A 14,262-nucleotide genomic window follows, 5' to 3' on the forward strand; every position below is an offset into this window, starting at 1 on the left:
CTGGAGGATGGTGCACTCTTCCCCTCATGCCTTGTTTGTTCATTGTTCTATCTGGTTCTATTTACTTGTTAACTAACTAACTAACTTACTTACTTACTTACTTAAGGTTTATGAGATAGGGTCCCATGTAGCCCAGAAGCCTCTGGAGTTTGATATGTAGCCAAGGATGACCATAAACTCTCAATCATTCTGCCTTCACCTTTCAGGTGCCACTATACCCAGCAACTATTTTCTTCTCCTGATGGATGATTTGTTTTAGAGATAGGACTTCCTGTATAAAATTAAGAATTTGTTAAGTAAAAGTGGCCATTTAATTTCTCTTATTGGATGTGAGAGTTGAGACAGAGTCTGTGTAACATGCTGGCTTTGAATTCACAATCCTGGTTGATTTGCCCAGCCTTGTGAGGGTTAGTGCCTGGTTTTATTGTATCTTGTTATGACTTGTTTGGTTGATGTCCCTGGGAGGAGGAGATGTTGGGTTTGTGGGGTGGATCTGGAAGGAGATGTAGGATGAGGAGACTGGGAGAAATGGAGGGGGGAGGGGAAGGGAAGCTGCAGCCAGGATGTATTGTATGAAAGAATAAAATAAAACAAAAACCCAAAAAAATCTAGCCGTCCCTAACCCCTTTGGTAAATGGATATTCTGTATAAATGGGTTTATCTGTTAGGAAATGGGTTTTGATGTGGGAGGGCAGTTAAAAGCAATTGTAATCTGCAGTTTTGGATATGGTGATAACCTTTCAAAAGCAAGTTAAGATTTTGTTGTTGTTGAGTAGTTAAATAATTGAGGACAGGACACATTTTACGTGCTAAAATACTGCTGTGGAGACCTTGGTCAGTTTTTCTTATGTAGAACTCAGTTGATCAAATTAGCTTTTACCTAAAACTATCTATGTTTTAGAAGTTTAAAAATGTACTAGTAATAATTCACTTTTGCTTTTGCTATATATAATAGGTGGATTGTTTGCTACTGTTACTGTATACTATTTCCTTACTGAATGCTGCATACTGAAACTATTTATCACTCTTCCTTCTTACAAGTTTACAAAGATAGCAGCAGTTACTACTTAAATCACTCAAAGGGCAACTTCTAAAATGCATAAACACAACACAGGAGAAATGAGGGCAATAAATTTAAAACAGCAATGTTTTTTAAAACTATAATGAAGTTTATTTTTAGATATGTCTTTAAATCAGAATAATGTTTATGCCTAAAACAGAAAGTCTTTTTTGAGATATTAAGATAGTAGAAGCCAGGTATTATGCACATGAAGCAGAAAGATTACTGCTTTGAGGCCATCTTGGGTTCCAAAGGGAACCCTGTCTAGGAAAACAAAAACAAGCTGTGTGTGGTAGCATGTCTTTAATCCCAGCAGAGGCAGGTGGATCTATATGATTTTAGGGCCAGCATGATTTATAGCAAGTTGTAGGCCAGTCAGTGCTACATAGTGAAAACCTGTCTCAAAACAAAAACATACTATAACCCAACTACCCTCCACAAAGTCCCCTCAGTGGAATACTATATGACTATAAAAATGAGCTGCGGCTTGGAGAGGTGGTTCCCAGCATCATGGCACACATGCTTCCACATGTGCACTAATCAGTAAACATGAGGTATTTTAATGTAGTTACATCTTAGACGTGTTAGGTGGGTGCTCTAACCAGAGTTAAATTAGTACGCTCCTCTTTTTTCTTTTTCTTTTGAATCGGTGCCTAAGTTTCCCAGGATTGCCATTAACTTTGTATTCTCTTGCTGAGATTACAGGCCTGTGACACAGTTAAATTATATTTAAACTCATTGAGTAGCATCAAAAATTATATAGACTCACTCTGTAGACCAGGCTGGCCTTGAACTCAGAAATCCATCTGCCTCTGTCTCCCAAGTGCTGGGATTAAAGGCTTGCGCCACCACTGCCCAACAAACATTTCTTTTTGACTGTATTCAAAAGTATGTTCATTAAGACTTGTAAATAAGGAGAGTGTTGTGGCATATAACATTAATCTCAGCACTTGGAAGGTGCAGGCAGGTAGATCTCTTGTGAGTTTGTGGCCAGTCTGGTCTATATCATGAGTTCCAGGACAGAATTACATAGTGAGACCCTATCTTAAAACAAAACAAAAGATTTGTAAATAGTTTTTCTTAGATGTCATTGTGTTTTTCTTGAGGCAAGTTTTTTTTTTTTTTTTTTTTTGGTTTGGCATAGAGTAAATATTTGCCAGTGTTTACCCATTAATTTAATGCTCAGGAATCCATGATACTAGTTTGAGTCATATTGCTATCTTTTACTTGAAGGTAAAAATGTAATTGCTTCTTATGTTCAAAAAAATGAAATTCTCACATATAAAATAGTTATGTTAAGTTTGCAATACTGGTTGATACTCATAAATAGGCATTATAGACTACATAGGCAACAGATCTGTTGTTAAGAAATTATGTGGCTTTTAGGATTAGAAGAAATATAGAAATAGCTAGAGAAGCTTCCTGTAGGCAAGTCTCTTGACAAAATTAGCATATTGTATAAACAGCCCTATTTCAGGTAAGTACAAATGCCCTTCAAAGGCTTGTGACTCATTGTTACATGTGTTTAAGTTCTACTAATTTAAGCATAGTTACTTGAAAGCATGTTATCTAATGTTATCCTCAGTTGATTCAGTTTCTTAATAATGCTAGAATCTCTTATGAGTTCAGCATAACAGTTTTAAGAAGCTTGGGTGTCCAGGGACAGGCTACTAGAAGACATGGCAGCTGTACCTACTGACAGAGTCAGAGACTCTTAATTTTGGTTTGTTTTTTTTTGTTTGTTTGTTTGTTTGTTTTTTGTTGTTTTGCAATTTGAACTCATTGCCGCTATTTCAAGATTATGTTATACTACTGTTCAAATAGCCCTGCTATTTGTTAATTTGCGTATTGATCTCATTTATGTTTTTAACCTGACATATTTTTCATTTTTATAGATAAAGTGGAGAATTTTAGTGAAGAACATGAAAAAAATAGTCACCATTTTCACAAAAATGCTGAAGATAGTACTAAGAAACCCAGTGCAGAAATCACAGTGGCTTCTGATTATAAAGCTGATGAAACTAAAGAAACAAAGGATACTTGGAACTCTCAGTCTGGAAAACAAACAGAGTCTCCATCTGAAAGTTGTCCAGTCAAAGGATCTGTAAGAACTGGTTTATATGAATGGGATAATGATTTTGAAGCTATCAGATCAGAAGACTGTATTTTAAGTTTGGATAGTGATTCTCTTTTGCAGATGAAGGATGAGGATTTAAAAACTCGGATTGGAGGATTGGAAAATCTAAATGAAGCCTTTGAAGAAGATATTATACAAAGTGTTCTTAGGCCAAGCAACTGTAGGACGTACTGTAGGGCCAATAAAGCGAAATCCTCACAGGGAGCATCAAATTTTGATAAGCTAATGGATGGCACCAGTCAGTCCTTAGCCAAAGCAAACAGTGAATCAAGTAAAGATGGCCTGAATCAGGCAAAGAAAGGTAGTGCAAGTTGTGGGACCAGTTTTAAAGGAACAGTTGGACGGACTAGAGATTACACTGTTTTACATCCATCTTGCTTGTCAGTTTGTAATGTTACCATCCAGGATACTATGGAACGGAGTATGGATGAATTCACTGCATCCACTCCTGCTGATTTAGGAGAGGCTGGCCGGCTCAGAAAAAAGGCAGATATTGCAACTTCCAAGACCACTACTAGATTTCGACCTAGTAATACTAAATCCAAAAAGGATGTTAAACTTGAATTTTTTGGTTTTGAAGATCATGATGAGACAGGAGGTGATGAAGGGGGTTCTGGAAGTTCTAATTACAAAATTAAATATTTTGGCTTTGACGATCTCAGTGAAAGTGAAGATGATGATGATGACGACTGTCAAGTGGAAAGAAAGAAAGACAAAAAAAGAACTAAAACAGCTCCATCACCTTCCCAGCAGCCTCCTCCTGAAAGCAGTGACAATTCCCAGGATAGTCAGTCTAGTACTAATAATGCAGGTAAGAATTGTAAGATGTATATATAATGTAAAATAATTTGTATCTAATACATAAATTTTTTCAGGCTTTCCTTAATACTCAGTTTTAGTTTGATATATATGATTTATTTTTAATTATATGCTGATGTGTGTGCCTGCATGTGGGTATGAGTCTATTAGTGCAGGTGCCATCTGAGACCAGAGCTGGAGATAGAGAGACTTGTAAGCTGCCTGACCTGGGTGCTGAATACTGAGCTCAGATCCTTGGGAAGAACAGCAAATTCTCTTAACCACTGAGCGATCTCTTAAGCCTTAGTTATATTATACTTTGTAGACGCATAGATTGTCTTATGTATAAATATAGCATTTTACATGTAAATGATTAGGTCTTAAATTGTAGGGTAGACTGGGGAGTCTTATATGTATTAAGTCAGTAACTGTCATTTAAAGTTTTTTATTTTGGATTGGGCTCCAAACCCAATTCAAATTACATATAAGTAAACTCTCTTGCACTGAAATACAACCCTAGGCCAGCACATATGGGAATTTATGTGAGAATTGTATATTATTGAGTCTTTGGGACAGAAATACCAAACATCTTGTTTTAGTTTTGGAAATACAAATGCAATGCAGGCATAAGGATAGATTTTTTTGGACATTTAGAATTGTACTGATAACAGATGGTTTCAATGAGGGAAATACTCAAGAAATTAATTAAACCCTTTGGAAGTAGTACAAAACTGAAAAAAAATTTAAAATATTCTCAAAGCCTCTTAAATTGCGGTTTCATAGGACTGGAAAGTACTAGTAGTAAGTAACTATTCTCTTTTAATAATAAAATTTGTCTCAAGATTGTAGGCTCAATGATAAGATCCTTTTTGTAGTTGAGTCTCTATTGAGAGCTAGGTCTGTTTTTTGTATCTTGGAGTAACAGAATTTAAATTCTGGAATATGAAAAGTTAGACCCACTTTGAGAAATGAAGTTGATATTGAATAACATTTGAAAACTAAAGACCACTTGGATGAGAAATACCAAGATGCAGTTCAGTCTTGATATAATGTGTGAACCAGCAATCATTTTTAAAAGTTGAGGTTCTCTTCCTTCTTTTAAATTAGAAGAAAATGTTTATAACCATTTGAGAAATAATCTGATCCTTTAGTAGTTTTTATGTGAAGGCTCACAGGTCATTGAACTGCATTGTACTAACCAAGTACAATTGTTGTTTTCTTTTCCTCCTGACTCAGCCTCCCAAGCTCTAGGATTAGGACTGTGTACCACACCCAGAGATTGTACTTTTTAAAATTTTGTCCTCTTTAGGTCTGGAGAAATGGCTCAGTGGTTATGTTTGTTGTTGTTTGTTCCCAGCACCCATATGGTGGTTCATAACTTTAGTTCCAGAGAATCTGATGCCTTACCATTTCTGCAGTCTCTACAGGCAGGCATATGGTTCATATTCATACATGTAGGCAAAACTGTTGGGAGATGGTTTTGTGTATTGTGTATTCAGATACTGATTTCTATGCCTAGACTTCTGCAGTCTGGACAATGGCATGGTCTAACATCTCCAGTCTTAATGTTATATAAAAATTGTTTTCCATCACCTCTGTCTGATTGGCTAATAAAGAGCTGATCAGCTAGTTAGCTGGACAGAAGAAAATAGGACAGTACTTCCAATCCCAGTTGGGGTCCTGGAGAAGAGGAGAGAGGGAGAAGAAGGTGTGGAGAGACCATAGGGATGGACCAGGAAGATTCTCCATTTAGGTCTCTATGAGAGAGTAGCCATGAGGACAAACATGAACCAGAGTGAGCCAGGGCAAAACTCAGACATAGCTGGGAAATATGCAGCATAACCAGCTTAGAATAGCTCCGAACCTGCCAGCTTAGTGCTTGAAGCTTGTTAATAAAAAATACCAGGTCTCTGCGTCTTTTATTCAGGAGCTAAAATGGACTAGAGTGGGCCCTGCAGTTATGTGGGAACAAAGAATTAGTTACACAAAACACTCACATGGAATATAAATCTTAAAAAAAGTTTTAGAGTGGTTATCTTTGTAGAAGTCAGCAGCCTGTTACACACTTTGAACTATGTCTAGAGTATTTAAATGTCTTTGACTTTTGAGAATCACACCAAAAAAAGTTACTTATCTTACATCAAAGAACTCTAGACTCCCAGCTAGCACAAACATGCATTGGTACTGGAAATATCCAGCACTGACACCAGACACTACTACCTAGCTTTGGATTCTGAGTCAGCTTCATCGGCTTTGCTTCCAGCAAGTATTCTTTTAAGGCAACATGGTTTCATGAACTTAAAATGGAGAAAAAAATGTAAAATTTAGAGAAATTTGGTATTTTTTGAGTTTGTAAATTATATATCAGTATTAGTATCTATAGATATCTGGCAATTACATTATAAAGTTTAGATTTTATTTTGGGAAAAAACTTTAATCCGGGCATGGTGAGTATGACTGTGATTTCAATAGGATTGCCATGAGTTTGATCCCACTTTGGAATATATAGGCCAGCCTGAGCTAACTATAAAGACCCATTCTCAGTAAAAGAGAACATGTTTGATTTTTTGCTGTTAATACAAAATACAGTTAGAACAGATATGTAATAGGTTTTGAAGTAGAGGGTAGGGTTAGAGTACTTCAACCAGTACTACTTTTAATCCTTTATTTTCCCCAACATTGTTTTTTAAAAAGCCTTACGTTTTCTGATAACTTGAAACACTGGAAAGCTAGCTAGTTTTGATTACCATTTCAGAAAACTTGGATTTTGCAGAGGACTTGCCTGGTGTGCCTGAGAGTGTGAAGAAGCCCATAAGTAAACAAGGAGATAAATCCAAGGAAAATACCAGAAAGATTTTTAGTGGCCCCAAACGGGTAAGTAAAGCATTACTATTGGTGATTTTAATTTAAAAAAAAGTGTGTGGTGTGTGTGTGTGTGTGTATGTGTGTATACATACATATATTTATTTATCACTAGAGGGCTCAACCCTTAACTTTTTATTGGGAAATTACTAGTAAGCCATTGTGACAGTGTGTTTTTTTTTTAAAAAAACTAATATACTATTGTAAAAAAAATGTAATTATATATCTAAGTCAGTGAATCAGTGCATGTGGCTGTGCTCCTGCCACCACAGTCAACACTCTCCAAGCTAGGCCTCGCTGTGCCTGATGACTGTGTTCCCAGCTTTCCTTCACTTGTTCCTGGAGGTGCTAGTTCTTCCTCAGCCATAAACCCATGTAGTCCATATTCCCACATTCCAGTAACTAAAGGGAACCACCAACCTCGAGATTGCATATCACAATACCCAGTAACCTGGTAAAATCAAGTTTAATTAACCAGTCATATTTATGTATCAATAATATCACAATTTACGATACCAATACAATAATTTCATAGCCAATTGATGATGATAAAAGCTTTATCCCAATTAATCTAACCTAACTAGCTGGTAAACGCTACTTGGGTGCAACAGCCATCTTACTCCTACCCACCGCCCCATTCACCCTGTCTCTGACACTCTTAGTCTGCCTCTCGTTTCCCTGTTCAATCACAAGCCTCCTCTGTACTAATGTAATTGGACAGGGAAAATCCTGAGACATACGGCATTAAAAAATAATTTTTCCATGCTTTAAAATATTGGTTGTTTAAACTGACAAGAGGCTGGTTGGGAGCTGAGACTTGTTGCTCCTCCTGTCTTTTAATAGTATTCTGCCACACATCACTAGTCTAGAAGAAGACCAGAATTCAAATACAGTTTCTACTAAATTCTAGTTGCTTTCATGCCATCCTCAGATTGAACATTTGTAAGTCAGGGATCTTCTGTGTTGTATCTTTTTGATTTTTTTTTTCCGTTCTTTTAGCTATATACCTACTGTTATAACCATTTGTCAAGCTTGTTCAGTAACTGGAAATTGTTTTGCATTCCATTTTATATCTCCTCAGCAATATAGGCTCTATCAATTTCCCCCATGTCCTGGCCAACATTTACTACTAGACAAAAGCTACTATAGGCTTGTTGTGATGATTCATGCCTTTAATTCCAGCAACTGACAGACAGAGGCTGTCTTTGAATTTTGGGTCAACCTTGCCTGTATAGTGTGAGTTGAAGGCCAGCCAGAGATACATAGATCCTGTTGTAATTTAAAAAAAAAAAAAGCTACCATAGTACTTATAGAGGAGTCATGCTTTGATCTTCATTTCTATAATGGCCAGAAGTAGGAACTTTTTTCACATGCTTTCTAGTCATTAGTGAGTCTGCATCATGTGTGTTATTATTATTATTTTTTTTTTTAGTATGTTCGTTCTGCATGTGTCTCAAGACCCTGTGAGGCTTCTTCCTCTATTGTTCCCTACCTTTTTTTTTTTTGGTTTTTTTTTGGGGGGGGGGGGGTGTTTGAGACAGGGTTTCACTCAGCCTGGAGTTCATAGATTCAGCTAGACTATGACTGGCCAGCAAAGCCCAGGAAATCTTTTTCTATCTCTGCCTTTCTGGAACTAGGATTACATTTATTGCTGTGCCCAGTTTTTAGCTGGAGTTGAACTGAGGTGGTTGTGCTTGTATGGAAGTATTTTACTAACTGAGCTGTCTCCCTAATCCTATTTTGTCTGTATTTTGAGAAATTGCTAATTGAATCTTTTTGCCCTTTTTAAAATTTAGGATTATATATTTGTTTGTTGTAGGAGTTCAGTAGATTTTTCAGAAAAGAACTATGTATGAGCCTGCTGTCTCACTCCTGGGCATATACCCAGAGAACTTCATACCTGCTGTGGGGATATTTGTACTCTCGTCTTCATCGCTGTTTTTATTGTAGCAAAGACTTTGGAATCAGCATAGTTGTCCATCAAAAGATGAATGAATATTTGGTTTGTGTGTGTGTGTGTGTGTGTGTGTGTGAGAGAGAGTGTGTGTGTGTGTATAATGGAATACTATTCAGCTGTAAAGAAAACTATAATAAAGTTTGCAGGAAAATAGATGGACTTAGATTAAAATATATAATAGCTTAGGCCATCCACTTTCAGAAAAAAAACAACCACATTCTCTGAAGTCTAGCCAATAATTTACACACACACACACACACACACACACACACACACACGTATGTATGTAAGTATATAAACAAATGTGGGCACATAGTATAACATGTAAGAAAGTAAAAGAATATTGTTAAATGTTAGGGGATAAGAAATGACAGAGTTTCTGTTCTGTATAAAAGAGAAGTTCACTGAGTTGTATAATCTTTGGGGCTAGGTTTTCTGTGTTTTATAATTTTTGTTAATTGGCAGTGTTTTGTATAATATAAAATGTAGTTAAAAAGAATTCCTTATTAGATATATAATTTGCAAATATTTTGTCTATTTTTTTTGTTTGTTTTTTGTTTTTTTGAGACAGGGTTTCTCTGTGTAGTCCTGGCTGTCCTGAACTCTGTAGCCCAGGCTGGCCTCGAACTCAGAAATCCACCTGCCTCTGCCTCCCGACTGCTGGGATTAAAGGCGTGCGCCACCACACCCGGCTTTGTCTATTTAATGTTACATCTTCTTCTTTGCCAAGTTTAAAATATTATTTTCTTTCCCTTTTGTTGTCTCTGGTTTTGATGTCATAGCCAAGAATTCATTGCTATATTTAATATAGGTTTTCAAAATTGTTTTTCCACTCAGGGTTTTATAGTTTTATTTAGGTTTTTGGTCTATTTGAGTAATGTTTGTTTGCTTATAGATAGGGTTTGGGTTTTCTGTGTAACAGTCCTGACTGACCTGGAACTTGCTTTGTAGACCTGGCTAGCACCATACTTGCAGAGATCCTGCCTCCCCAGTGCTGAGACTAAAAAAATAAGTGGCACTACTGCCTAACTTGAGTGAATTTTGGTGTATGCTATAACATGGTGATTGTGGTCCACGTTCATTTTTAGGCATGGCAGCATGTAATTTAATATGGTCTAGCACAGGTGCTGAGAATATTTTTTACATTTAAAAAGCCTATTGTGTTTTGTTCTTGAACTTGCAGCTAAAAGTTTTGTTCTTGCTATGTGAATTAATTTTATGTAGCTAGAATGTAAACATTTTTTATTGTCTGTCTCTTTTATTTCTGTCAAAGCTCATTGGTAATCTTCAAAGTAATTATAGCTGTTTAGATGCACTTTTAGTTCTTACAAAATGGTTTATAATATATGTTTTCAGAGCAATATTTATCAACAGGTAGAGGGGTCTCAATTACTACATTTTTTAACATTTGTTTAGTTTTGGGAGAGGATTCCATATTATAAGTCCTGTATTTATACAGTTTCTATCTCTCCCTGTCCTTCCTTTGTACGTTCCCACTCCTCAACATCATGACTTCTTTACTTACTAATATACATACACAAAATACATATGTAAATTAAGTAAGTCTTGCTGAGTCCTTTTGATATGCTTATGTGTGTGTGTGTTTACTTTACATTACATCCTTAACACATATTAAGGACCCCAAAGGACTTTTAATTACATGGCCACTATCAGTATGTATTAGATTAGATAGAGCCAAGAGTGGTGGCGGACATCTATGATCTCAGGAACTGGGGAACTGATACAGGGGCATAACAAGTTATAGCTTTATGATTTGGGGCCATATAACAAGGCCCTGTCTTAAATAAATGCAGTGAAAAAGAAAAATAAGCAAACAAATAAAAACACTGAATAGATTAGAAATGAAAAACAAACCCCATTTGTATTTATTTATGATTTATTTACGATTTCCTAAAATGATGAACTAATGGTGTAACAATTTATATGAAAAAATATTTTCAAACCAAAAGTGTAGAGGAAAGAATAACAATATTATACCTTTATTTTTGTAAATCTCTGTAAAGACAGGCTTTAAAAAAAATGCACTTGGAGGCTTGGTGTGATGGCCCATGTTCATGCATTTAATTCCAGCTCTGGGGATGCAGAGTTTGAGACTAGCCAGGAGTATCTATGTCAACTAACAGTTGTAGTTTCCTTTTTCTTTTTTTTTTTCTTTTTTGTTTTTTTTTTTTTGTTTTTTTGTTTTTTTGTTTTTTTGGATTTGGTTTTTTCGAGACAGGGTTTCTCTGTATAGCCCTGCCTGTCATGGGACTCATTCTGTAAACCAGGCTGGCCTCGAACTCAGAAATCCGCTTGCCTCTACCTCCCAAGTGCTGGGATTAAAGGCATGTGCCACCACTGCCCATTTTTTGAAGAATCATTTTTCTGACATAGATATACAGCTCAAAGTTGTTTTATACACAAATATTTTATGCACATTTGTCACATAGAACATTGAGATTTAATAAAATTGATAATAATTCTTAGGCTTTATATGACGCTGATGGATATGGTTTATGGCAGTGATGAGAAGAGGTATAATTTGTAGGTTTTACAGTTTCTTCTTGCCAAGACACCACCAAACTGGCTTCAGCACCATCCATAGGAATTTCAACACTGAGAAAGGCAAATAACTGTAATTATGAAAATAGTTTTGATTTTGTAGTCTCCTGAGTTTGATCTATCTCTAGTGTCTATGGCCTACACTTTGAGACCTGATAATTGTGATAGTAGTATTCTGTTCCCCCAATTTTTGGTTTTTTTTTTTTTTGTTTGGTTTTTTTTTTGTTTTTTTTTTTTGGATTTGGTTTTTTTCCGAGACGGGGTTTCTCTGTATAGCCCTGGCTGTCCTGGAACTTACTCTGTAGACCGGGCTGGCCTCGAACTGAGAAATCCACCTGCCTCTGCCAGAGTACTGTGACTTCAGGTGTGCGCCACCACCGCCCGGTTGTTTCCAAAATTTTTATTGTGAAAATTTTCAGATCAAAAAAGAAATGTGAAACCCCTTCTCTCTCGGCTTGTATTTATTTTTAGCTAGCATTTTGCTATCATGGTTTGCACAGTGTTCTTTCTTTCTGTATAGCATGTTTATTATATGTAGTATCATGTATATATTGTAGTATTTGAAAATAATTTCATTGTTAGCATAAACATTTTTCTTTTTTCCTTCTGTTTTGTTTTTTATTTTTGCAAGGCGGGTTTCTTTGTGTAGCTCTGCCTGTCCTGGAAATCAAGATATCAGTTCTCTGGAAATCAGGCTAGCCTAGAATTCAGAGATCCTCTGCCTCTCAGTGCTGGATGATTTAGAGTACACTGTCTTCAGAGACACCAGAAGAGGGCATCAGATCCCATTACAGATGGTTGTGAGCCACCATGTGGTTGCTGGGAATTGAACTCAGAACCTCTGGAAGAGCAGTCAGTGCTCTTAACTGATGAGCTAACTCTCCAGCCCCCTAAGTATTTCTTAAGGAAAAAAAAAAATCTCCTGTTTAGTGATAAGATTAAAACCTATAAGAAAATAAATGCTGTAAAACATAATTCTTAATGCCTGATCATATAGTTTTCATCTAAAGTCCTTAGTTTCCTTCTTCACCCCTTTTAAGTAAAACTCTTGTAGTTTGGTATGGTTTGTTTTTATATACACCTTGTTTAAATAGATTCTTTTTTTTTTTTTTCTTTTTTTTTTTGAATTTTCGAGACAGGGATTCTCTGTGTAGCACTTGCTGTCCTAAAACTCACTCTGTAGACCAGGTTGACCTTGAACTCTGAAATCTGCCTGCCTCTGCCTCCCAAGTGCTCTGACTAAAGGCGTGCACCACCACTGCCCGGCTTAAATAGATTCTTATTTACAAAGAATTCCCTTTCACTTATTTTTATTAGGAAGCTGTGATAGTTTTGATACTTTAGGACTGTTCCACATGTAGATATTATCCAATTACTTCCTTGATATTATTTAACTTGCTCTCCACTATTGACTTAGCTGTTTATTAATAAACCTATTTCCTGGGTTAGATTTATGTTAAATTTTTTCCCCCAGAGCTTCTTTGTTTATAATTGTTAATGTTTCTTTATCAGGTGTGTATAGCAAGTGCTTTTACTTGCTGAGCCATTTTGTGAGCACTGATGTGACCTTTTTGTATTTGGTTTACTGTTGTAGTCTGTGCACACATAATAACCACATTGTAATGGACTACTGATTGTTACTGGGAACAATAAATAGTGAGTGAGATTTAAGCTATCTATGTTTGCAGTTCTTTTGACCCTTAAATTGTATCTTACTAAGGGTGACTGGTCAGAAAGTAGGCAAGGTGTCACACCTATAATAACTAGCACTTGAGCTGAGACAGGAGACTTGGTATGAGTTTGAAGCAAGACTGGTATACAGAGCAGAGACCCTGCCTGAAATTTTTTTAAAAGCCTGGCAAGGTGGCAGAGGCCTTTAATTCCAGCAGAGGAATACGGATCTCTATGAGCTCAAGGCCAGTTAGGCCCATGTAAGTGAAACCCTATCTCAAAACAAAACAGTTCCTTGTTAATTTTATGGTCTTTGCCTATATTGCTTCAATATTTCAGTTAGTTGAGTTCACCATGTATGCTTATTTGTACTCAATTTTTTGGTAGTGTTTGTTTTTGCAGTATTAGTGATCTAACCCAATGCCTTATACATCGTAGGCAAGTACTCTACCACTAAACTATACCTACAGCCCTGTGTTCAGTTTTCAGATTTAGTTTTAAACTTAACCTGGAGAGATTTTGTTTTGCTACTCAGAGCTTAAAATGGAAATAGTATGCATGTACTTGACCTGATTTTGAAATAATTTATCTGGCCCAAAGTAAATCAGGTCATAGAAAACAAGTTGGCAGCAGACCTATTTGCTGTGTTGATGGACACGATATTATAGTGTCAGGAAACGTCAGGAAAATTAAGGAAATGACTGCTAACTTGTTTAAACTTAAAAGCTACATGTGGGATTGCACGCACTTTAAATATATAATGTGAGTAAAATGGTCTTGTAATAGTAGTTTTATTCCCTGAAGAGACTTAGATGCTCCCTACTTTCATATGAGTAATTAGGATTTCCAGAAAACTAAATTCTCCAAGGAACTTTTATGTACATTATTTTCCAGATACCCTAGGAGAGAAGTGGGTGTGAGTGGATGCAGGAAATGCTCGCAGCACTTGTAGAGTGGCCTCAGCTTACATTTGTGTAGTGCTTCCTCTGATTCACTTTAGTTGCCATGGTTTTGGTATGAACACTAGAGAAGATACTGTGTTCTCATTGCTTCAAGACCCTGTTTAAGTACACAGAACTGTGAAACGTTTAAAAAAAATACATAGACTTTTTTAGAGTTGTTTTATTGTTAAAAACTAAGGACTTAAATAATGCCTTGTTATTAGGGCCTTCCTCATGCCAGACTATCCCTTCTCTACTTCTCTACATCTCCATT

General features: G+C 36.3%; 1 protein-coding gene across 3 annotated transcripts in view; it reads left to right on the forward strand.

The window, feature by feature from the left end:
* Wapl (WAPL cohesin release factor) overlaps positions 1-14,262 on the forward strand; it is a 72,740-nt gene that overhangs the window by 13,822 nt on the left and 44,656 nt on the right. For 2 of the 3 annotated variants that reach the window (XM_052190190.1, XM_052190192.1), the window contains exons 3-4: positions 2,956-4,008; positions 6,751-6,869. In XM_052190190.1, the coding sequence (XP_052046150.1) occupies positions 2,956-4,008; positions 6,751-6,869 (1,172 nt within the window). The remainder of the gene's footprint in view (positions 1-2,955; positions 4,009-6,750; positions 6,870-14,262) is intronic. The other variant, XM_052190191.1, reaches the window with a different exon arrangement.

Source organism: Apodemus sylvaticus, chromosome 8, assembly GCF_947179515.1.
Source record: "Apodemus sylvaticus chromosome 8, mApoSyl1.1, whole genome shotgun sequence".
In the NCBI taxonomy this organism is placed as follows: Eukaryota; Metazoa; Chordata; class Mammalia; order Rodentia; family Muridae; genus Apodemus; species Apodemus sylvaticus.